Source organism: Aegilops tauschii, chromosome 4 (assembly GCF_002575655.3).
Source record: "Aegilops tauschii subsp. strangulata cultivar AL8/78 chromosome 4, Aet v6.0, whole genome shotgun sequence".
Taxonomy (NCBI): domain Eukaryota; kingdom Viridiplantae; phylum Streptophyta; class Magnoliopsida; order Poales; family Poaceae; genus Aegilops; species Aegilops tauschii.
This window is the reverse complement of record NC_053038.3, coordinates 254,264,119-254,288,487: the sequence shown is the minus strand read 5'-3', so window position 1 is coordinate 254,288,487 and position 24,369 is coordinate 254,264,119. Positions and strand designations below refer to the sequence as shown.

At 47.5% G+C, this 24,369-nt stretch overlaps 1 protein-coding gene and 1 pseudogene across 1 annotated transcript; one reads left to right on the top strand and one right to left on the bottom strand.

Moving 5' to 3' along the window:
- Positions 1-64: 64 nt before the first annotated feature.
- On the bottom strand, positions 65-24,062 carry LOC109757659 (uncharacterized). The gene is made up of 7 exons (XM_020316477.3): positions 23,782-24,062; positions 21,764-21,802; positions 20,775-20,912; positions 6,904-7,043; positions 6,644-6,726; positions 897-1,039; positions 65-601 (listed from the first exon to the last, which is right to left on the bottom strand). The coding sequence occupies exons 1-7, from the start codon at positions 23,926-23,928 to the stop codon at positions 173-175; spliced, it is 1,119 nt and encodes a 372-aa protein (XP_020172066.3). The 5' UTR covers positions 23,929-24,062; the 3' UTR covers positions 65-172.
- LOC141021283 (uncharacterized) lies at positions 16,702-18,257 on the top strand (annotated as a pseudogene).
- Positions 24,063-24,369: the final 307 nt, after the last annotated feature.

Sequence of the window (24,369 nt, the reverse complement as noted above, 5' to 3'; positions counted from 1 at the left end):
TGGCTACCGGGTCGCGAGAGAGGGACATTTTCTGCCTCTGCATCAGAATGTGGCTTCGACTCGGTGGCACGAACTCACTCTGCTTTCTAATGAGTTGTCACACTTTTGTTTGACCACCGTACTCTCCGTCAATATACATGTTCGATAAAATAGAGCTGCAAAAATGCTATTGTCAAGTTTCTGCGTCTTTCTTCTGCCACTGTTGCCTAGCGGGCTGGCTTCTCTGCCACTGTTTTCCAGCAGGTTGGCCATGAGGCTGTCTTCTGGGAGCATAAGCTCGGTTTCTCCTTGGAGGACCTGAATTGTTTTCCTTCTTGCCGCCGCCGCTAATGTTTGCCATGCCGGGTGGATCTGTTTCTGAAGTTGAGCTTGCGGTTGCTTCCCAAGAATTGGTGCTGTCTCCTGCACTTGTGGTTGGCTCACTAGCAGGAAGAGAAACATACATTCCGGGCTGTATGGCAAGGTCTTTCTTTGGTTCAATTAAACCATTCCGTTCTTGTTGCAGATTAAACAATGACCCAAATTTTTCTCTCCTCTTCTTCTCTGCCTCGGAATGGAGCAACTCTTTATCATCTACTCCCAGGTCAACTGTTAAACATGCCTACATGTGAACGGATAAAAAGATATTTATGATGGATTCCACTTAGGTGTAGCATATCTCTAAAGGATGAAATACTAGAAATAAATAAACTGCACTAAGAATCATGCAACTGTAAGAACTAACAAGTCACTGAAGGAAATTATATCACTATGATAAATGATAAATTTACTAATTATTCCAAAGCAACGACGCAAATATGATGGAGTGCAAGGGATTTTATCTCTAAATAAGAAACTGATAGTGCCTGGAAATGTTTAGATGGTTCACTTGTATTTGAATCATATCCACCACATACCATCAGCTGAGAAGTGTTTGCATCCAACAGATCACGAACATGCTCAATGTCCTTTTCATCAAACACTTTGCGGCAAACTGGACAAAATCCTTTGTGATGATTTGCACTAAATAGCTTGTCTGAGTTGGACAATCTCAATCCTTCTGAAGAATCAATAACAAGTAGCAACAGAGAAGATTACCAGTAGTGACATGTAACCAACGGACAAAATGGTAACAGCATGTATGTACAAAATTACGTTGCCAATAATTGATACGCTGAAAAGATGTCATGTAACGTGGTCATCAAGAAATAGGGATCAGGAATGTAAAGCAATCACTGGAAGTCAAAACTAAATTTGTTTTATTTAAGATAATAACCTTATTGAATGAATGGCGTAAAATTTGGAACATGGCGAAGCATCACTGCGAACCAAAGATTTTCCGGACCCAAATTATCCAATAACCGAACTCACCCCCTTCGTGGACAGAGATTGACAATGACTATTGTTCATTGGAAAACGTTTACAATCGCAGACCGGCCACGTCTCGCGCCAGTTGCTCCCACCCTCGCCACGTCGTGTCATGGGCCCCCACACGAAGCACCACCTCCCCCTTTGCCACATATCTTTTTTTCCCTCACTCGCGCATATCTCTGGTCGGCTCCACCAACGAGCGACGCACAAAAATCCGGCGACAATCAGTGTCCCACATAGCTGCATCCGGCACGGCGGCGAGCTTCAACCAGCGCTCGACGCAGCTGCAACCGGCACCCGCTGGTGCCAGAGATGACAGCCACTCGTCCTGCAACCGGCAACACCAGCACCACAGACGACAACATGGGGATGCCGTGACCATGGTGACCACATGCTGGAACAGGCCGGCGGCAAAGTTGCAACCCCGACGGCAGAAGCTGCAACCGTCAGGGGCTGCGGTGGGGTTCTTGCAACCAGCAGGCGGCATTACCGGAAACAGACAATAGTGATGCTGCGCCTCACCCGCCATGTGCTGCAACTGATCGGCTGCAATGCTTCGACCGCAGCCGCCACATGCTGGAACCGACCGACGGCGATACTACCACCGCGGACGCTGCACGCTGCATGCTGGAACCAGCTACCTGGTGTGTTGTGGCAGGCAGTGTGGCTAGCTGTGACCGGCTCTGCGGGAGAGCTGCGAGGCCATGAGGACACTTGCTTCGACCACGAAGCGTGAGTTGTGCTGCAACAGGAGGGTGCAGCGGCCGTGACCAGACGCATGTAGCCGGTCATGCGCACGGGCTACACAAAGGCCGGCGTCTGACGAGGGAGAGGGACAACATGTGCCAAAGAGAAGACGGCTCGCGTGAGCGTCCAGCTCAATATGTTTTGTACGCAGATGATGCACAAGGTTGCTAGAGAGGTAGATGGCCGATAAGTTGTCGCAGAAGACCAGCGTGGCGGAGCGCACCAAACAGAGAAGCTCAAGGTGCTGGCACAGCCACACACATTCGGCGACGGCATTGGCCACACCTCGGTATTCAGCCTCGGCGGACGAACGAGAGCCAGTCGACTGCCATTTCAACGACCAGCACACAAGTGCGTCGCCCAGGTAGACACAGAACCTAGAGGTACACCAGCACGTGTCCGGGCAGCGGCCCAGTCAGCATCGATGTAGGCGCGCAGATCGAGCGTCGATGAAGCATGGAGGTGAAGACCAGGAGCAATGGTGACACGGACGTGGTCACAACACATGCTTCAGGAGCACGAGATGGAACTCACGCGAATCATGCATGTGGAGGCAGATCTAGGCGAGCTCAGGCCGCGTAATTGTCAGGTACCGCAAGGTGTCGGCGAGACTACTGTAGGAAGTGGGATCGGCTACACGGGGAACATCGAGAGGGGAATGTATCTGGTGCACCCGTCCTTGTGGTGCTACCGGTGCACCAGATGTCATAACATATTTTAAAACGCTTTTAAAAATCTAAAAAAATCTAGCGCATTGGCACAACATCAATGTAGGTTGTCACAAATTTCAGATCAAAATTCGAAACATTGTTCAGGATACAAAAATGAGAAATTGGACATCAATGTGATAATGGGTCATATCTAAAGCCCAACTTATGTTATGTACTATTTAGTGTCGAATTTTTCATTTTTTATATTCCAAGCTATGTTCCGCATTTTGGTTTGAAATCTTAGGACAACATACATTGATATGGTGTGAATCTGATAAAAAAACAGAAATTTTCAAACATTGTAAAATGTGCTACGTGAGTTTGGTGCACCGGTAGCACCACAAGGCTTGGTGCACCAGATATTCTCCCCGATCGACATAGGGCAGCTTGGCCTTTGTGTTCACCGGTGTGGTAGACGGTTTGCAGTTGTCCATGGCGGGTGCTCCACAATGAGATTGGCATACTGCCCTTGGGAGAGGAAGAAGCCCGTGGACGATCGAGTAACGCTGATGCCGAGGAAGAAATGGAGCGGGCCGTGGTCCTTCATGCCAAACTCACCGGTGAGCTCGGTGACAACAAATCAGAGAAGCACGCACTGGAGGCGGTGAGGACGATGTCGTCAACATACAGCAGCAGGTACGCAACGCCGCCGTCGCTGTTGTAGACGAACAGTGAGGTCTCGGAGTATGTTGAAGTGAAGCCGATGGTGCGCAGGAACCTGACGACGAACAGGAACCAAGCATGTGGCGCCTGCTTGAGGCCGTAGAGGGATTTCGTCAGGCGATGGCGCACGCGAGCCGCCTCAAGCGGTGGCGCTTGTATATGCGCGTACGTTCCACAGGCAAAGGAGCCGGAGCAACACCAGAGTACGAAAGCACCTGCATAACAGACGGGGCAGGAGCCGTAGCTGGGTTAGTACGAAGCAGAGATGCCGACAGGTGAGCACGGGAAGGGTAATCGGATCAAAGCAGCGGTAGCCACGGTGATTGGCTGGAACACACACACGATAGAGCAAAGCGTGAGCTTGTGCCGGGGCGTGGACGCTATGTTGGGGAAGCATAAACACTCAAAAGCGAACAGGAGAGAGCAGTCAGGTGCGATGCCAAGGAGAAGCTCGAGCGGCACAGCCTGCAATTTTGGAGGAAAGTGGCAATGCTGAGTGCTTCGGCTCAAAACCACAGTGGCATGTTGGCGTGGAAGAGGAGCGAGCACACACCGTCATTGAGGGTACAAAGGATACTCTCGGCTATGCCATTCTGCTGGCTAGTGTACGGGTAGGAGAGGAGCACGGTATCATTGGTGGCGAGCAGGGAGCGCATGGTAGCGTTATCAAACTCATAGCCGGTGTCGGTTTGCAGAGCGAGAATGGGACGTTGGAACTGTGTTTGAACATAGGCAAAAAGGAGATCAGAACTGAAAGTAAATCCAATTTGCATTGAAGAGGAGATGTCCATATATAATGTGTAAAATCATCAAGGATAACAAGGTACTATTCATAGCCCGGCACACTTACAACTGGCGAAGTTCAAATATTCACGTGGAACAACTGAAATGGAATGAAACTACACGCCAAAACGCAGGCGTGTGTTTGCCACAGCGACAAGTGTGGCAGGTGTGTGACAGAGCTGTTGCGGCTAATCGGGTACTAAAAGAGGGAGGCAACATTCAAATGCCAGAGATCCATGATGACCAAAGCAGGACGGGAGCGAGCCATGGGCATGCTAGCAACAGGTAAAGGTTGATGGTGGAGTTGCTGCGCAGAATCACCGTTCGAGTGCGGCAGTCCTTAACAGGAAAAAAAAAAGCAAATTCCTCAAACTCAACAGTGATAGGATTATCTCGAGAGGAAGTTGATGAACAAAAAGAAGATTCTTACTAAATAAGGGAGAAAGAAGCACATTGCAAAGACAAAAAGGGGAGGAAGTGGTGGCAACAGAGCCGGCACCAATGTTAATGATGGGGAGGTGATTACCGTTACCATCGATGGTGGAGGAAAAGGAGGGACAGAAGTGTTCAAGACTACCGGGCACGGGGACATGTGCAAGGATGCGCCAGTGTCGAGGTACCAACCCAGCATGCTGCCTGATGACGAGGGCCCTGCTTTGGCGCTGTGGAGGGTGGCTTGCAGAGAGGCCATGTCCAATGTCGATGTGGGAGCAGGGCACCAAGGCTAGCGGGAGCGACGTCAAAGGGTCCCTAGCAGGGATAGAAGCCGTGGTATACGTGACATGCGCCATGGGTGGAGCCAAGGCTAGCATGGCGTGTTGGTGCGGGGTACCAGGCCGAGGTTCAAGCACGCTGGCGCTCGGAACGCGCCAGGCCATGCCTGCACGAGCCCCATCCAAGAGCAAGAGTGAAGGGCAGGAGCGGGATACCACGGCGCCCGTGCTGGTGATGGAGCTGACGAGGGAGCCCACACCCCCACCCCTGGTTGACGCGGACTTGTTTCTTCCCGCACCCACGGCCAACAGCGGACGAGGTGTCAGCGCTAGTAGGTGTTGGAGAAGCAGTACCGACGCGACCGGCGATAAGGCGTGTGCGGACTAGTCGACATGGTGCTCCTCGAGCAGGATGGAGCGCTCACGCGCGAGGTGATGTGATCGATGGCATTGTGGTGCGGACAACCGAGACCGTGCAACAGGTGGAAGACATGGAGGGTCTCGATGACCGGTTGGCCGAGATCGGGCAGTTCACCAGTGTAAAGCTTCAGCTTGTAGTACTGCATGATGGAATGTCACCCTGCTCAACGGCGTCGTACTCGGCACCGATGTAGATGGCGTGGAACAACTGATTGGTAGTGAAGAGACAGCACCGATGTAGACGGCGTGGGACAACTGGTTGGTAGTGAAGAGACGGCACCGATGTTGACTGTGTGGGACAACTGATTGGTAGTGAAGAGACGGCACCGATGTAGACGGCGTGGGACAACTGATTGGCAGTGAAGAGCATGGAGAAGGTGGTCCAAACAACAAGTGCAGAGTCCCCGAGCTGCATGCCAACATCAAGGAGTCCCGAGAGACGGTCATATACAACCCGCGCACAATCGCGTGAACGGCCATCAGCCACTCATGATCATCCGTGCCGGGAAGAGTAGGGGAAACATGGCTGCGCAGACCAAACATGCCAAGGATGGCATCGAAGTGTGTTGGTGCCATTGAGCGTAGTTGCCAGCATTGAGGTATGTGGTGTCAGATGTCAACCATTTGAAGAACAATGGCAGGAGTGAGCGGAGCTAAGCCAGCAGCAGCAGCCGGATGTCAACCATTTGAAGAACAGAGGCGGGAGTGAGCAGAGCTACGCCAACAGCGGCAGCCGGCGCAATGCGGAGCACTAGAGGAGCAACGACCTTTGGTGGAGCGGGGGTCGGCAGGGAGGACACCGTCGGCGTCGTCACCGTCACGGGAGGAAGCAGGAGAGTACATGGGGTTGAAATCCATGGCAGCGGCAGAAGGATCGAGTGTGAAGTGATAAAGGTCCTCAGCGTCTGATATGTATTAGCTCTCTGGAGTATATGTACAGTTGCAGGCCTCAACCAGGGCTGACCGTGTGCCACTACCATATCAAGCACGATGCCCACTCACGCATTGGGCAGAGCACGTACAAGGGGAAAACGTGTGCAGCAACCGTGCACATGTACACACAAACTGACCATACTAACAACTTTCTATAAGAAACTACTGAATGAACAACTCATGTGTGATTCAAATATTAATCACTGGACCTAACATATTTGTAGAGTACTAGTTCTCAAGTGCGCGAAACTGATCCAGGCAATATGCACAAAGAACAAGTGTTTTTAAAGAAAGGAAAAAGGCTAAAAATAAGTCTTCTCGCACCTTCGGTAGATATTGTTGTGTCTATCTTCTTAGAATTGGCATCATCATGCTGGAGCCAGCCCCACCATCTCATAATACAGTCACTGCAGTGGAAAAATATTAATCAATCATCAGAGAATAAGCTACTTCCTCCGATCCATATTAATTGTCGTTGCTTTAGTACATCTGACAATTAATATGGATCGGAGGGAGTACTTTTCTTGGTGGGGCAGAGAATAAGCTACTTGTACATATCTGTAGCAAAAGGAATGGCATCAGACCTGTGAAAACAGTGGTAGCATGACATCAACTTCATAAATGGCAAAGCAGAATCATGATTATTCTCTGAGACTAAAGGATACAGACACAGTGGACAATCCCCGGCTGGATGATTCATATTCGAGAGGATCTCTCCAGCTTCCTGCACATGAAGTTACTTCCATCATGTGAAAACAGAACATTATGCAGCCTCTTCGACAACAACAATCATATTATGCAGAGTTTTTTGCAACAGAGTCCGGTAATACCGTAATACCCATCGAGCAGTGGAACTGGGCACATGGGAAATACAGAAGGTATGCTCGTGTGTATTACAAAATCTGTATACACAACCCTGGTTTGAGTTTTGAAAATATCTAACAGCTGCAAATATCAACTGAAACTTCCTAAAGATACAAGACATCATAGTTTGCAGAGCAGCCTAGTATTATTTTGATGGCACCTTATCTTACCCCTTCCTTTACTATATAGATGTGCAAGAAGTGACGTGAACTGCACGTAATACCACCATTATAGCACATGTCAGGACCCTGACAGTGTTATCTGAAGAATCAAAACTTGATCAAAGTTCAGTTAATATACTACCCCTATAAAAGAACCAAAGGGGCTGATCTAAACCATCTCAACCGTCTAAGTACGAAATCTAAAGATCCAAAACCTCCCAATGTTGAGCGCACTAACAAGCCACTAATCCCACCCATCAAGCTTTTCGTACCCACCAATCGGGTTAAACCCCAGACGCCAGAGTTTCTGGCTGGCCTATCTGAAATCCATCTAAATTCCTCACAATCAACCTCTGAAATTGTAATTCCCTTGCTGCTGTGACTGTCTACTGAATATTTCGGTCCAACCAACACTGGACCTGACAATTGGTATTCAAAGCTAGGTAAAGCTTTGGCAGCAAGCTGGATCTGGAGACAGAGAGGAGTTAGGGTTCCTGTAAATCCTCTTCTTTGGTCCCTGGTCCGGCGGCGGTGATTCTTTCAGGTGTAGATTTGGTCAGGGAGTACTGTTACTTAAGCTTACTGCTTTAGTGGTAAAATCCCACCCGCCCTCCCACTCTGGTGTACCTTGGTGGTGGGCGGCCCAGGAGGCGGCGATCGGCGGTGGCAAGATCTGCTACACAAACTTAGGCTGTTGTCAAATTCCTTCCTTGGCGGTGCAGATCATACCACCAGTGAGGTTACAAGGTATCTTACAGGCCTCCAGTTGATCTTGTTGGTTTACAATGGGTGGTGATGCACATTCTGGCAGTACTGAGCATCTACAGTTCCAATCTCCAACTGGATGTCAAAACCTTGCAAACAAACTGAGAGCTTGACAGGAAAGAGTTCCTAGAGTTCAGTGAGCATGTCACCAAAAACTTTCAGAACATGCAGAAAACCCTCACTGATTTGCCAACTTCTCTGACTCGGTTTGTTACCACTTTCCCCAAACCCAGAGAAAACTCACCCACTACTCGTAAGGGTGGCCAAACAAGTGTCCAAAATCACACTCGACAAGCCCCCCGAGGAATCATGTAGGTGGTCTGCCAACACCTATAACTGTTGGTTCTGCAGTCCTACATGATGTGCAAACAGGGAGAGAACTTCAGTTGGATCGCAGTAGCAAAAAACCCTATAGACACCACCACTTTGCTCAATCCAGACCACCACCTCCTGTAGCTGAAAACAAAAATCCCAACGGGATACAAAATCAGGTGGCTCTCCCCAATACTACTGCTGAACATGAACCAAGTGGACGAACATCATGATCATCAGAATATGAGAGCAAGTGCCTAGAGAGCAACAGTTTGACAATAGAAGACAACATGCTCTAGTGAAACGTGCCAACATGAATATCCCCAAATGTGATGCGAGAACTCCCCCAGAGTAGAAAACTGGAATAGCAGTGATATATCTTAAGAGCATCTCCAAGGGGGGTCTGCTCCTGTCGTAGCCGCCGTTCGCCTGCCTCATAGCCGCCTCGCCATCCACCCACCTGCATGGATCTTGGGTCAGCGGAGTCAGTGGGGCTGCCCAATGCCCAACGCGCCTGCGCCGAACGTGGAGAGCGTCACCCGCAAGGACCGCCATATACGCCAGTGTGCCCACTTGCTAGCCGAGAAGGCGGCTGCGGTGAAGAAGATCGTCGACCTGGACATGGACATGGCCGCGTCCGTACCGGTGTCATCCTCGACCACATCCGCAAGGATGCCGGTGTCCACGCCCTCGCCGGCGCTTGTGGTTAACGTCGCCATGTCTTCTCAGTGGGGTGGGGGCATCCCGGATGGGTTCACCCAAGATGCGGAGGCCTCCACATCCTCCGCGGACACGGGCTGCGAGTTTGCGCAGCTCCAACGGACGCTGACAATGACAACAAGCTCCGGTGACGGACACGCCCACCAACTGTTCGGGGATATGGCGCCCCCAACTCACGTTATTTTTTCATCTCATATGCATTTTTAGGAGCAAATTTAAGATGCTAGGCTCATTGATGCATGTTTAGGACGATTTCAGGATGGACATGATTAATGATGGTCAAGAGCCTTCAAATTATGATGATCAAAATTCGTTGACCTTTGAGGTTGCACAAATAGCAGGACAAGCAAAGAACGTGACAAGAGAAGAATTGCATGCACAAACAAATAAGATACTTTGTCGATACGGGGCAACCTAGGGTCATCACCATGGTTATGGACCCACCGCCAAGGGACACGCACAAGTCATATACAAAGGTTAATTCTATCCTTTATGCGTGTCTACTTGGTTCTCTCATGGATGGTATACTATTTGACCCTCCTTCCCTTTGCACCAATAGGCTTGAGTCGAATGACGAACACGCAATGGAGGTCATGCATAGGAAAGCGCCCACACCATCCGCGGGGGAAACCTGGAAGCAAAGGAAGAAACGCCAAGACACTCACGTGGCGCAAGATGGCTAAGGATAGCCCATGCCATGTGATCGGTATTAACCGGCTCAGCCCGCCCAGTTACATCGGTTGGAGCCTGAGGCCCCCCGGCAGTTCTCCCGGTTGTACCGGTCCCGATTACACTGGCCTTCTACCTCGGTTACACCGGCCCCCTAAAGTTTGCGCCACCAACCGTTTCCTCCATCTCGCGCCTCGCCCAACAACCCGTTATACCGGCCAAGTCAACATGGTATAACCGAGTAACTGCCTGCGTGCAACTTAAGGGCCATCACCCGTGTATCTCCCTTCACCCACTTACCCCTTCATGGGTGGACCTATATATACTCCTCCTAGATTTAGGGTTAGTTAAGATTTGAGACATTAGAGTTAGCTCATCTATCTCCCCTTGTGGGGTCTACCTCCCCTAGTGGGATCGAGGCCATCTTCATGGCGAAGACTCCATATAGGAGTAGAAGACCTCCTAAGGGAGTAGATTCCTCCATGGAATGGAATTCAAGACCTCCTTTTCTTAGGACTTGGGAAGAACCTCCCACCTTGTTCTTGCTCTTCCTTGGATTTGTAAGAGGCCACATGAACCGTGTGGTGTGGATCTACGTTTACAAGAGGGTATTGCATTGGCAGCACTAGTTATCCACGTGTTTCTCTTGTGTTTTCCCTTGATTTTCTCGTGATTTACCTTGTGTTCTTCATGTTCTTCCTCAAATCCACCTCTAATTCATGATCGGGCCACCTCTTCGGTTTGCTCTATATCATTGGGTGTGTCACACTTGGTTGCATACTAGCATGGATCCAATATGTGAAAGCGAGCAAAAGGGCTCAAAATATTGGGAAAAGAAGTTTTAAATAGCCGGCTAAAGTTTGAGCAGGGTGTCACTAAATGGTATTCATGTACAATTGTCCGGTAAAGTAATAAAATAGCAGGCTATAGCCCCGCTATAGCTGATTTGGAGAACTACCTCTATTTGGCATAGCCCTCTATTCAGAACTATGGGGAAAATCCACAAGTACTTCCACGAACACAAGCACTACATGGAACCACATCCAATCCATAGTGATCACAATGCAAGCTCTCTCCAGCATAGATGGGCCACCATCCAAGAGTCGATGAACAAGAGGAGTCATAGAATAGTGATACGATGAGATGGAATGCAGTAGAAATAGAAACAGGGATAGCGAACCCGTATCTAGGGGAGTACGTTCGATGGAATAATTTCGTAAGAGTTTTGTGGTGCCTATGCTCTAGTGGTGAATAGGAACCAAAGTGGCATTAGAGTTGGAAGCCATGTACGCTTTGTTTGCTCAATGGTCATCATCTTTCTTGCTTGTTTCATATCTTGCAATATGTTGACATGTGGGCTTTTATAGTTTGAGGTTGGCAGACACATTGTACAATCAAATTGAGAAGAAGTCGTTCACTGCCGCATTGTTGGTTGGAATTGGAAGGGAAACCCAAGTGGGCAACCCTCTTTCAAGGTCTCAAGAACCCTAACAAGAAGAAGGAAACAATGATGGCTCAAGCTCCCACCAATATATTGGGGTAGATGAAGAGGATGAAACAAGTCGAGCGGCAACCAGACTTGGGACCGAACCAGAGAGAAGTAGGATCATGATGGGGAAGAAGTGGGAGAAGAAGTGGGTCGCGGGTGGCAGAGTGGCGAGCAAAATGTCGGCCACATGGAAAGAACTCCTTTCCAACAAAGGCGTCAAATTGAAAGAAAAAAAACGGACATCAAGGAGAGATACAACTCTACTTGGGTGTTCAAAGGGATAGGATGGAGTTCCATAGGGAGAGGGTCAGGAGAAGATGGATATCAAGAAGATGAGGGTATGGGAGCATATAGAGCTTCAGAAGGCAAAGGCGAGGGGGAGAATTGAGATTGATAGAGAGAACGTGAGGCCTGCGAGGATCACCGAGGAGTCAAGGATCATGTTAGCCGACACTAGCCTCATGGATGATGAGGCCAAGATGTTCACCAACGTGCACAAAGACATCAACGAGCGCAACAAAAGCGCCTGATTCATTTGTTTTATTTGTTATCTTTGTATTGTTGAATTTTTTTTGTCGTGGATCATGTTGCCTTGTTTGAATTGTTTAACTGTTGTGCTATACTTATTGTTGAATGATCTACAAACATTGTTCGCATGGATTTGGTGGTGCGGATCACCCTACAGACATCACCATCAACCCCACAAGCTCCAAATGGGTCGATGACTAGAGCTCGCGCACGTGCCATAGACTGAGGTGAATTCTCTCCTACTTGAGCTCCCTTTACATTTGGATGAGACTTGGCTACTACCTCAAAGCGAAACTCTATGTGTGATTAGGTACGATGAAGACCACCACAGGGAAGCGAGAAAGTAACGCCAGGTCCACGAGGAGGAGCAAGGAGGCGTTGAAGAAGATGCCCAAAGATTGAAGACGAGTAGAAGCTCTCTGCAAACCCCTTGCCCACAGAGCCCTACACCCCTGTGCGCACGGGCTAACCCAGAAACTCCTAGACATCTCGTGCGCACGGGGTCCCTCGCTAACTCTCTGGACACCCCGTGCGCATGTGCTTGCATGCGAGCAGTGACCGGGAAACTTCCTCCCCTCAAGCACCTATATATTTCATACCTCTCCCATTTTCTAGGCTTAGCAAAGCAAAACTAGATCTTGAGAGAGCTTTGCTCATCTCATCTTGTCCTAGAGGATCAAGACCTCCATGTCCTTTGGATTTGAGAAGACTATATCTCAAGACCCTCATCTCACTTAGAGATTTGGGAAGAACCCTACCTATTGCCTGTGGAGTGATTTTGAGGGGAACAGGAAGCTTCACCTAGCCAATTCGGGGATGATTTGCATGAAAAAGGAATTTGGGGGTTTAGGGATCCCAAACCAAGTGAATATGTGTCTCCTAGGCTCCTGGATTAAGAGATATATCCATGGGGGTGGTTAACTCTAGAAACAAGTAATTGATGACAAATACTCAAATACCTCCCCAAACATTTTGATGAGCTCCTCCACCAATGCTTCCACCTTCTGGAAAGGGGTCACATCTTTTAATCAAATCCATCAAGTTTGGTTATAGATGGATGGTGGGGGATGGGGTTAAAATTAGGTTTTGGGAAGATACTTGGATTGGTACAGCTCCCCTTGATGTCCAATACTGGGATCTTTACCTCATTTGCATGGAGACGAATGTTAGTGTCAAAACTGTGTGGGATGGGAACAACCTTAAAATTACCTTTAGGAGGTCCGTTACTCCCCAGATGATGGAGAAGTGGTATGAATTGGTAGAAATAGCTAAGAGCATTACTTTCTCTGGTGTTTATTCTACTAGCTCTCTCTATTCGGTTATTAATTTCTGGGGTGTGCAACCAGTTCACATTCCTGCGGTTTGGAAGCTGTCTGTCCCTCCTAGGATTCATATTTTTCTCTGGCTGCTAGGACGTAATAAATTAATGACTAAAAACAATTTGCTCAAAAGACATATAGACAAAGGTAGAGAATGTCTCTTTTGTGCCTGTGATGAAAACACCACCCATTTATTCTTTGATTGTGTGGTTTCCTCTGCTATCTGGGAGGTTGTGCAAAGTTTCTTTAAAAAGCCAGTGGGCGCCAATTATGAGTCAGTAGCTAGAATGTGGGTTTCTAAATTCTTCTAACAAGAAACGCCTAGTTCTAAACACGGTCAATACTGTTGTTCTTTGGTGTGTCTGGAAATATAGAAACAGCGTGATTTTGATTATCTCTCTTGGATTGATATCAAACAGATTTGGTGGAGGATACTGAAAACACTCAGATCATGGCTGATCTTGGTGCCGGCACAACTGAAGGAATACATGGAAGCTTTCCTGGCATATCTCTGGAGTACCTCAAGCAACCTCTGCTGATAGGAAGTGGCTAAGTTCCCTGGACGCGCCTGATGACCTGGGTGATCTCAGCCTAACTGACGATAAGAGCCAGTTTCTCCAACTGGCGGCAAGCTGACTGGGAAGCACTCCATCCTGAGCCATGTCTCTGTTATTGGGGTGGGAGTATGGTCTCCCTCACATGGAGCTACTCCGATGATGAGGATCAAGAAAGGCGTCACCACTGAAGTCCGCGGATTCGCTGTTGGAAGTCATGATGTAATCAGAGGGAGATAGTGAAAAACACTGCCTGTGCGCAGTCCTTGTCGTTTTTGTTCTCGCTGGGACCCCCTCTAGCTGCCACTCCCAGTTTATTTTCTTGTCCAGTTTCAGTTGTTTTCCCTGCCTAGTTTTATTTTGGAACATGCCTGGCATGCTTGTATCGACTTGCTCTGGTTTGATTCTTGCAATGGAACTGGGGGTGGGGTTTTCCCCTCCCCTGATCGTCTAAAAAAAAAGAACCCTACCTATTTTACCTTTACCTTTGTTGATGTTGGATCTTGAGGTGTATCTCTCCTTGTTTGTGATTGGAGTAAACTTGTGTTGTGAACCTTGTTCTTGTGTGTTTCCTCTTGTTTTCTTTCTGCTATTTGAGATTCCCCTCATTTCCACCTCAAAATTGTGAAGATTGGGCCACCCTATGGCTTGCCCAATATCATTTGCGGAGGGGGAAACAGGGGTGCCGTTGCCTGAGCGGACAAATGGTGCTCGACAAACTGCTGTCCACGGACATGGGGGCCTAATTTGATGTTTATGGTTGGAGATGCTCTAAAGGAGCTGCAATTGAATGGTGGAGAGGTGCAGGGATTGTGGCTGCCACTTTACCTTAGTACAAATTTTGCAGATATATATAGGTGACAGATTCTCTGAAATTTCTATATGTGACAATGTCGGAGCTTTTCACTCACTTATTCAGACTTCCAGTGTCTAGTAGTATATTCTCAAATTTGAGCACTTGATGAATCTAATGAGAAGGATAATCCAGCTTTGCGTGATGATTACTACTCGAATAGCTTTGTCTCCGGACAGAATGATAGCATACATCATTATGTGCAGTGTCACCAGCCTGCAGACTTGCAAAGAGCAATTTGGCTTGCTAGAAGAATGGAACATGCACAACAACCAAAGAGACGATATGTTCAGCAATTACCTCTTTCTGTGAGAAGAACTGAAACCTGCCATTACTAAGACAGCAGCCGTCATTCAACAAGCAAGGATAGAAGGATTATGCTATAAATGCAAAGAACCGTGGTTCGCTGACCACAAGAAAGTTTATAAACTTGCTAATCAAGCTCAAACTCAAGCTTTGCAAGAAGCAATGCTGAATTAGTATATTTACTGAATAATCAGAAGAGAATAGTACTGAAGAAACTAAGGAAATGGCATCGATGGCTCCCATTAGCTGAATGGTGGTATATAATACAAGTTTGCACAGTGCTATCAAGATGACACCTTTTCAAGCTTTCTAAGACAAGCCTCTAAACGTGCTGGCTGAAGCTGCACTTTACCCTACTGATAGTGTGGACATTTTACCTTCAATTATCACTTCTGAGCAAACTGCATCCCAAATCAAACACAATTCGCTCAGAGCACAGGAGGGGGTAAAGCACTTTGCAAATAAGAAGAGGACTAAGAACTTTGGAAGTAAGGGACATGGTACATTAAAAACTCCAGTTTTACAGGCACACATCCTTAAGTATTCAAAAATGTCTGAAATTGCACTCCAAATATTATGGACCATTCAGGTTTCTCGGGAAATTGGCAATGTGTCTTACAAGCTCCGCCTACCAGAAGATAGTCAAGTACACCATACTTTTCATACAAGTCAGTTGATGAACCATTTGGGGCCCCCAAGCTATCCCATACAACTGCATCTCCTTCACCCTGATGGAACTATCTTGTTGGAGCCTGAGAAACTTATGGAAAGATAGCTGATCCCATGCCATCAAGGGGTAATCAGCATCCCTGTGGGGAGATGGCTGATCAAACGGAACAATTTGTCCGAGAACAAAGCAACCTGGGAAGATAGAACTTTTATCCAGAAGGTGTTTCCACACTTTCAGCCATGAGGACTCTGAAGAGTCGACACTTGATCAAAGTTCAGTTAAGTTTAAATAACGTTTCGCTTTGGTGGGAGTTGTCCGTTGTCGTCCATCTGCCATCTGATGTCCCTCTGATCAACTTACCACTTTGCCGAAAGAAGAGGATGCTGCTGACGTCGATCCTCAGTCGGACGGCAGCCAAGCCCCAAGACGTCTTTGTTTAGTTTCCGGTACGCTCCACTCAGCTATTCACTTGCTCCCTCTACTTTTCATTTGCATTATAGCATCTATAAGGCTATAAAGCCATGGATCTTGAGACTTTTGGGTCATTCTGGTTGTATTGGGTAAACCCTAGCCGCCAGTGTTCCTGGCTGGCCTTTAGGTGTATCTGAAATTGTTGAACCGGTATGGGCCCTAGCCCATCTAGATCTGTCTCTTGGGCCCAAGCCCATGAGAGGGGGTGACCTAGAAGAGGAGCCCCCCCCTTGTCCCAATCCCGTGCAAGCCGCCACACAAGTAACACACTTGCGCGAGCCACCAGACAGAAGCTCGATCCAGTCTGGAGGTACCTCTCCCTCGATTCAACATGGTATCAGACCAGGCAATGGAGGCGCCGGCGTAGTTGCTCGCCGGCGAGGTGGCGGGGTCCGGCGGGGCCAGGGGCGACGAGAGACGGCTGCGTGCGGGGCTGTGTGCGCACGCGCGAGGCGGTTGAGCTGTGACGCGGAGGAATGGGACCGGTAGGAGGAGAGGCGGAGGAGGATAAAGGAGAGGCAGCGCTTGAGGGTGCAGGAGGAGGAGCTGCTCCCGCAGGAGCGGGACAGGCAGGAGGCCCAGGTGGCCAGGTGGAGGAGGACGACGAGGAGGACGCTAGGAGGAGAGGCGGCTGGCGGGGGTGATCCGGTGCAGGCTGCTAGAGTGCTCGATCTGGAACAGGAAGAGCTTGGGCTGGACTGCTGGAGTGTGCTGCTGCTACTGCTCCTACTCTCCAAGAGTTGTTGACTCTGCAGCTTGCTCGTGAGGGGCTGTGAGCTGCTGCTGTGTGCTTTACTAAGATTTTTTTTTCTGTGGACTTGCTGCTGTGTGCTTCGTGCTGTGGTGGTGGTGCTGCTGCTTGGGAAAGAAGACTTGCTGAGGCTAAGTTCTGCTGCTGCTGCTGAGAGCTGCTACAGCTGAAGTGTGTAGTCCTGAGGGTTGCTGCTGCTGATTATCCTGCCAAACGATGGCTGAACCAAATGCTCTTGCCGAGGCTTTCGAGAAGCTCGCTAAGATCCTCGCCGAGTCCAACTCTGGGGCCATTGTTCCTCGACAGGAAGTGGCTCAAAAGCTCGAAATGTCACCCCTGGGCATGAAGCTAGAGGGGGCCACCAATTATTTGAGCTGGTCCAGGAGGGCTTTGTGGGCTGTGGAGCAGAAGGAGCTTGATGGCCATTTGTTGGGCACCGTTGTAGAACCAGGGGACAAGAGTAGTGCAGAGGGCAAGAGGTGGAAGGTCATCCACTCTGTACTTATGGTGCCGTTGTTGAACTCCGTGGTGCCCTCCATTGGACGCTCTGTGGAGGGGCTATCCTCACCTACTGAGATATGAAAAATTCTATCCACCCAGTACTCTGGCAAGGGCAATGTCATGCTCATTGCTCAGATTGAGGACAAGATTAGGTTGCTGTGCCAAGATGATGGCATGTCAGTGATGACATACGTGGCAGAACTGCAGGCTTTGTGGGCTGACCAGGATAACTGTGATCCCCTGGAACTCTATGACACGGCTTCAATCGAGTCAGGGCACAAGTGGATGGCACGCAGGCGTGTGCTGAAATTTTTGGCTGGCCTCAAAAGTTGCTTTGATGCCATGAAGGCTTCCTTGTTGCACCAACCTAGTCTGCCTACCATTCCCGAGGCTATTGCAGCGATGACTCAAGAGGAGGTGCGCCTATCTCTTGAGCATGCAGACGTGAAGGTTGTGCCAGCTTCGACCTTTGCAGTCACTGAAAGCATGGAGTGGGGACATCCCACCAAATGTCATATCTGTGGGCAAGTAGGTCACTGGAAGAGAGAATGTCCAACTCGCGGCAGAGGTAGGGGATATAACAGAGGGGGGAACAGGCAGAGGCAAAAGTGCTAGAGGCAGAGGTGGATACTCAGAGACCTCATGGAGCCAGGCTGCTAGAGGCAGAGGTGGCTACTCAGGACACTCAGGGGGTCAGACGGCTCACATGGCCGTTGCAGGAGACACTGGGACGTCCAAAGGCAAAGATGTAGACGATGTTGTCTATGGAGATTTTGCTCACTGGGCCTCCACTGATGAAGGTAATCCGGAAAGAGCATCTCTTGCTACTAATGAGAGTGCTCCAGACTGTTCTTGACTCTGGAGCATCTAAGCATGTTTCTAGTAAATCCTGCGTGTTCGAGTCTTACAATAAGCATCCTCCCTCTCACACGGGCACCATACAAACGGCTGATGGCACAAAACTGCCTGTCATAAGGGTTGGTACAGCAAAGTGCACTCCGACCATTTCTCTATCGTCAATTTTACATGTGCCAGCCTTTCCTATCAATTTGGTCTCTTTCAGTGCTCTCATTGATCAAATAGATTGTCGTGTGATCCTTGACAAGTTCGGTTGCTTGATTCAGGAGCGACAGACGAGCCAGACGGTTGGGACTGGCACCAGGCGTAGGGGGCTCTGGTGTACATGGACCAAGAGGTGCAGCTGGACTTGGTGTGTGCTGCCACCATGGAGGACAAGGAGAAGCAGGCGATGATCCATCACTGTAGGATGGGGCATGTATCTTTTGATAAGATGAGTAGAATGTTTCTGGATGTTATGTGTGGCATAGGCAAGAGCAAGCTGACGTGCGATGCTTGCGAATATGCAAAACACACACGAGCCTCATATGTGAGTAAGGGGCTCAGGAGCATATCTCCTTTTATGCTTATTCATTCGGATATATGGACTAGCCCCGTGGTGTCAATGAATGGGAAGAAGTATTTTGCTACCTTTATTGATTGCTATTCTCGTATAACTTGGATTTACTTGATGCGTCACAAGGATGAGGTGTTTAGCTGTTTTCAGAACTTCCATGCTCTTGTAAAGAACCAGTTTCAGTGCAGGTCAACGTGCTCCGAATTGCCAATGGCACAGAGTATGTGAACAGCAGTTTTGGGGCTTTCATGGCTGACCAAGGGATTCTACATCAAACTTCATGTCCGGACCCCCCCCCCCTCAGAATGGAGTGGCCGAAAGGAAGAATCGTCATATTCTTAAGGTTGCTAGGTCGTTGATGTTTACCATGAATGTGCCTAAGTTCTTGTGGGATGATGCAGTTATGACAGCCCCATACTTGATCAACCGGACACCTTCCAGGATACTAGGCATGAAATCTCCGTCTAAGTTGCTCGTTGGAGATAATAAGTTTGTTGTTCCCCCAAAGTTGTTTGGCAGTACCTGCTTTGTTTGTGATCACCGACCTTCTGTTGGAAAGCTTGATCCTCGGGTAGTGAAGTGTGTCTTTCTGGGATACTCGTCTAGTCAGCAAGGGTATAAATGTTAGTGTCCCTCTGAAAAACGCTAGTATGGATGTTACCTTCAGGGAGTCTGAGCCATTCTATGGTGAGCCGACTGATCTCAGTCTACTGTTTGCAGAGCTTGACCACCTACACCCTATGCGTGATGGTCAAGAGAGGGAGGAGGATGTGTCTCATACTCATGGTGATTCTGTGGACATTAACACTGATAATGATGTGCGGGTTCAGGTTCAACCAATAGTGGGTACAATTCCGGTTAGTACCCTCATCACTGATGATGATGTGCAGGCTCATGTCGAGCCAACTGTCGATACACTTAAGATTGGTGCTCTCCATGTTCCTGTTCGGGATCGATGGCAGACAAATACCCTGATGTACTCTCGACGGCAACCACAAGTACAGGGGGAGCAGCAAGGCAATGAGGCAAGAGTGTAGGGGGAGCAGCAAGGCAGTGAAGCAAGCTCATCTGACACAGTGGAGCTGCCCATTGCATTGCGAAAACCTACACGTGAAGCGGCAAGGAAGGGTGAGGTAGCAAGGAAGGCTCTGCCAAAGGATGATGCTTGTGATGACCTTGATATTAACAATTTTGTGTCTTACAAGGCTTTGTCACCTTCATACAAGGCGTTTGTTGCCTCTCTACAATCTGTGTCTATCCCTAAGGATTGGAAGGCTGCGAAGCAAGATCCGAAGTGGCGTGAATCAATGATAGAGGAGTTAGAAGCACTGGAAAAAAATAAGACATGGGTGCTAACCACATTGCCGGCAGAAAAGAAAGCAGTGAGTTGTAAGTGGATTTTTACCGTGAAGCAGAATCCTGAGGGCAAGGTGGAACGGTATAAGGCTAGATTGGTCGCCAGAGGATAGTCAAACTTATGGAATTGACTATGATGAGACATTTGCTCCAGTTGCAAAGATGAACACAGTAAGGGTATTGGTCTCGTGTGTTGTAAACTTTGGGTGGAAATTGCACCAGTTAGATGTCAAGAATGCCTTCTTACATGGTGACTTGAAGAAGAAGTATACATGGAGATACCACCAGGTTTTGGCACAGAACAGACTACGGGGAAGGTATGCAGGCTGAAGAAATCCTTGTATGGTCTGAAGCAATCGCCGAGGGAATGGTTTGATAGGTTCAGACAGGCTGTTTGGAATATGGGGTATGGCCAATGTAATGGCTTGCAGTGTATGTTGATGATATCATAATCACTGGAGATGAGGAGGAGGAAATAAAGAAAGTGAAGGGATGTCTGAGCAAGGAGTTTGAGGTAAAATTCCTCACGATCAATCTCTAAAATTGCTATCCCCTGCTATTGTGAGTGTGTACTACTGAATATTTCAATCAGTCCAACACTGGACCCGACACACATGGGGCACTCCAAACACGTATGTGACTATCAAATACTTCGACTCCGAGTTAAATGCAATCCTCTTGAACATTATGATATGGAACAAGTCTTGTTCACTGCTAGTCTACTGTACAGAATGCAAGGAACAAGGAAATACCTCACACAGAGTCACAAGCATTGGGTAGTAGGAAAGCTCTTTTGCCTTGTCTTGGATACTGCTAATAAGATATGCCTGTCTATTCTCATCGAGGCCCTTACTTTCCACAGCATAAACATGAGGTGGTTCTTTTGGATACTACAAGTACAATGCCATAAAATGTAATGAATTAGTATTGAGACAATACATAACCATTGTGAACAGGTAGACTTACTAAGGAGATCAAAATCCTGGGAGAAAGGTAGCGGCATAAAAATGATTCATGATGTAAATTTACAAGCATGCTAGATATCAACATTTAGGCATTCAGCCTTGGAATGAAATTTGCCATTTCTCCAGAAATTAAGCAACACATGTGAAAGGTTGTTTGAACCAAGAGGTGCTGATCCTTCAGGTTTCATCCACCTTCTGAATTTACGATAGCACAAATTAGAATGTTGCCTCAATGTGAAGAAATGCAACCTTATTACTGGCTTACTGATTTCAAGACATTAATACAGTGAACCATTTCAGGGAAGATATAGCATTATTCCCAAGAAGGAGCAGTTTCCAAAACAGCAAGATGTATGCATGTCATCAAGAAATTTAGTAGAGCAAATGGATATAATGTACCTTGTACCAAAGCAGTTACCACTCACGTGTATAATTTTTCAAATGGCTGACCAACTTAACTCCAAATAATTGTACAGCTATTCCTAAGCAAAAAAAAAAGATGAATGGACTAGCAAGTAATGATGCACACATTTAGGATATACAGCAAGGCAAATAACGAAACAAGGTTCTAAGAGAAACAAAGGAAATATAACCTATTCAAATTCACGACATAAAGAAAAACAATGCAAGTCAATCAGTTGAAGATCTGTTTCCAAAATAGAGAGGTACCCCCTCCATTCCAAAATAAGAGTCGTGGTTTTAGTTCAAATTAACAAAGAAGTTAGATGGGAGATATATCAAAATCTAGAAAGGTGGTAACCCATACAAGTTCATACCTGGGAGGATGCTTTAATTCCAAGAAAGAGTTCCACGAACTGGAAAGGAGAAAGCGGATATTGATATACGAATAAATCTGTATAACCCCTTTTAACAGAGGCAAGTAATAAAAAGATAAGGTGATATTGGTCAACAGTACAATTTTGCAATTGGATGCCACGAACACATGATTCATATATAAACAAGATCAAATATACAGTGCAACCAAACTAATGCCACAACTTACAATTATTAATACTTGAAAGCTCATGGTAGGAAGACAGAACAGCTTTTAACCTAATTTGTTCAACCCGAATCATGGACATGCTGACAATTACTGGCTATCATATCATTGAAGTTCAACGAGCCAAAATATTTATACATATGAGGACAAATGTGGGCTTCTTTGTGACTTGGCATACGAGGACCACAACTTTTCACGTCGCTTCCACTTTGCATTCACTAGCCACCCCATTGCCTCCCCTTCCTCCTCGCAACCTCCCCTTATTCCGTATTTCCCCTACTTATCCTTCCTTTTTCCCATTAGAAAAACCTATATTTATCCCTTTGTGGATCGCATCCACTATGGCCTCCCAAAAACACCCCATCCCTGCCACCACCACTTTACCAGCACCAAGGTGGAAGAAATGTAGGTGTGGCTGGAAGTTATGTATTCGTTCAGTATCATATCTCTACTCCTATAAAAAGCTGAGTTGGTGATGATGGTGTGCCTGCCATCCTTTATTTACAACCGTTCGATTTACATCCAACGCATCTGAGACAAACTATGTCAGTTTTGCAAAAAGAGCCAAGTACTCCACTCCTTGTTTGTAGATAACCCCCTGCCTCTCACGTTCAGCCATCTCTCCCTCTCACCTCATCTAGCCATCTCAGGAAAAAATAAGAAGGATCTGGAGAGGTCGCTGCTTTCGGCGCCTGTCTGCCCCCAACTCCTCTCATCCCTCCTCTCAGGCTGCATTGCCGACCACCACCACGACCCGCTCCTCCTCGCCATCTCCTCTGCCCCTTTCCAAATCATCCTGAGTTACATTCATGGTGGTCTAGAAAAAATAAACAAAATCGATACTCAAAAAATAATCCTTAAAGATCATTTTTTGAAAGCACAATAAGTGTTATTTCTTCAAAAGTTTTGGATGCAGGTTGAACACTTGAACGCTTTTGTTTGCAAAAGATTTTTTTTGTCTATTTTGCCTACATTTACTATTCACCCGGATGCTTGTGAGCTCTAGAGAAGAAATAATATCCGAAGAAACCTATTGATATTTGTTACACATAAGATTACCCCCACATACTTTGTCAAATAAATAACTCCCGGATCAATGCATTTCATGTTCCGTGCAACGCACGGGCATCTTACTAGTGCACTACTATGAATATCTGTATCAACATGAACTTACCACTACAGTGGTAGCATGGGTTGTTGGCTCAAATTAAGTATTACTGGATAGATTAAGAGCAAATACCATTGATGAAACAGTTAAATTTCTACTTACAATACTATCATCTTAAAAAAGAATTATCAAGGATTACATGAAAAGGTTATTAACAATAAACTGATTAAGCTTTTTGCGCACACTGCACTAAGTATAACTCTGTAAGGGGAATTTTTTTTACGTGAACTGCATTTTCTCTACAGAAGCATTAGAAGGATTATGGCATACATAATAACAACTGATCAGAGGCATCCCGACTCGGTGACTAAGAACCTAGCAGTTGATCAGAACTAACGCGATAAGCACTAAACATCCTTAGAGAACTAGTAGCTTATAACTAACTAATAACGAGAGGACTAACACTATATGCTATCATCGCCAAAGAAAAAAAAAACTACTATGTGCTAGGGTTCGGAAGCAGCAACGCAACCACCACTAACCACAGCTGACTACTTCCAGACTCAGCTGCTTCACAATCGATCAACCGCACGGGCCATGTATTTAATCGCAAATAACTTACGAATCGGAGGGATCGGATGCCGTGAAGCCGGTCTAGATATGGAGGGGATGTGGAGAAGGCGAACCTGCTGCGAGGAGTCGTCGGCAGTGTTGGGGCGAACGTGGACGACAAGGTGGGGAGGGAAGTCGCAGTACACGCAGCAGTCTTCTCCGTACACCGCCGCCACCGCCTCCACCTCCAGCCGCACCTCCTCCTCGGCCTCCGCCGCCATTGCCTCGGGGTTGTCCACGCCCTCACTCTCGCCTACAGGCGGACCACAGGTCGCCTGCCCACGACGATCCAGCGGGTGGACGGCGAGCGACGAGGGGCCCAGCCGCCAGAGCGATCTGTGATCTGGTTCTCTGGACTGGGGCCACGTGTGTTCTTATTTAATAGTATACTATCGCGTGTGCATGGTATACATACTTCCTCCTTTCCGGTTTATAGGGCTCGTTTAAAAAAATTGTTTTTCCATTTTATAAAACTAGCGGTAGTAACATAGACTAGTCTCAATTTTATTACCATCAGATTAGCAGCAATGGGTAGTAACATAGAGTAGTAACATGCTCAGGTTACTACTCTATGTTGCTACCTCTATAGTGGAGAGTAACATATGTATGGTAACATGCAACACTTTATTTATTATGCTATAGACTCATCTTGTCTTGATATG

What these genes read in the sequence shown, in the direction of transcription:
- LOC109757659 (XM_020316477.3), bottom strand. Translation starts at nt 23,928, where the DNA reads ATGGCGGCGGAGGCCGAGGAGGAGGTGCGGCTGGAGGTGGAGGCGGTG. An exon ending in GAATTAAAGCATCCTCCCAG is followed by an intron (nt 20,913 to 21,763) that starts GTATGAACTTGT and finishes TTGTACTTGTAG; the next exon opens with TATCCAAAAGAACCACCTCA. An exon ending in CACAACAATATCTACCGAAG is followed by an intron (nt 1,040 to 6,643) that starts GTGCGAGAAGAC and finishes TTGATTCTTCAG; the next exon opens with AAGGATTGAGATTGTCCAAC.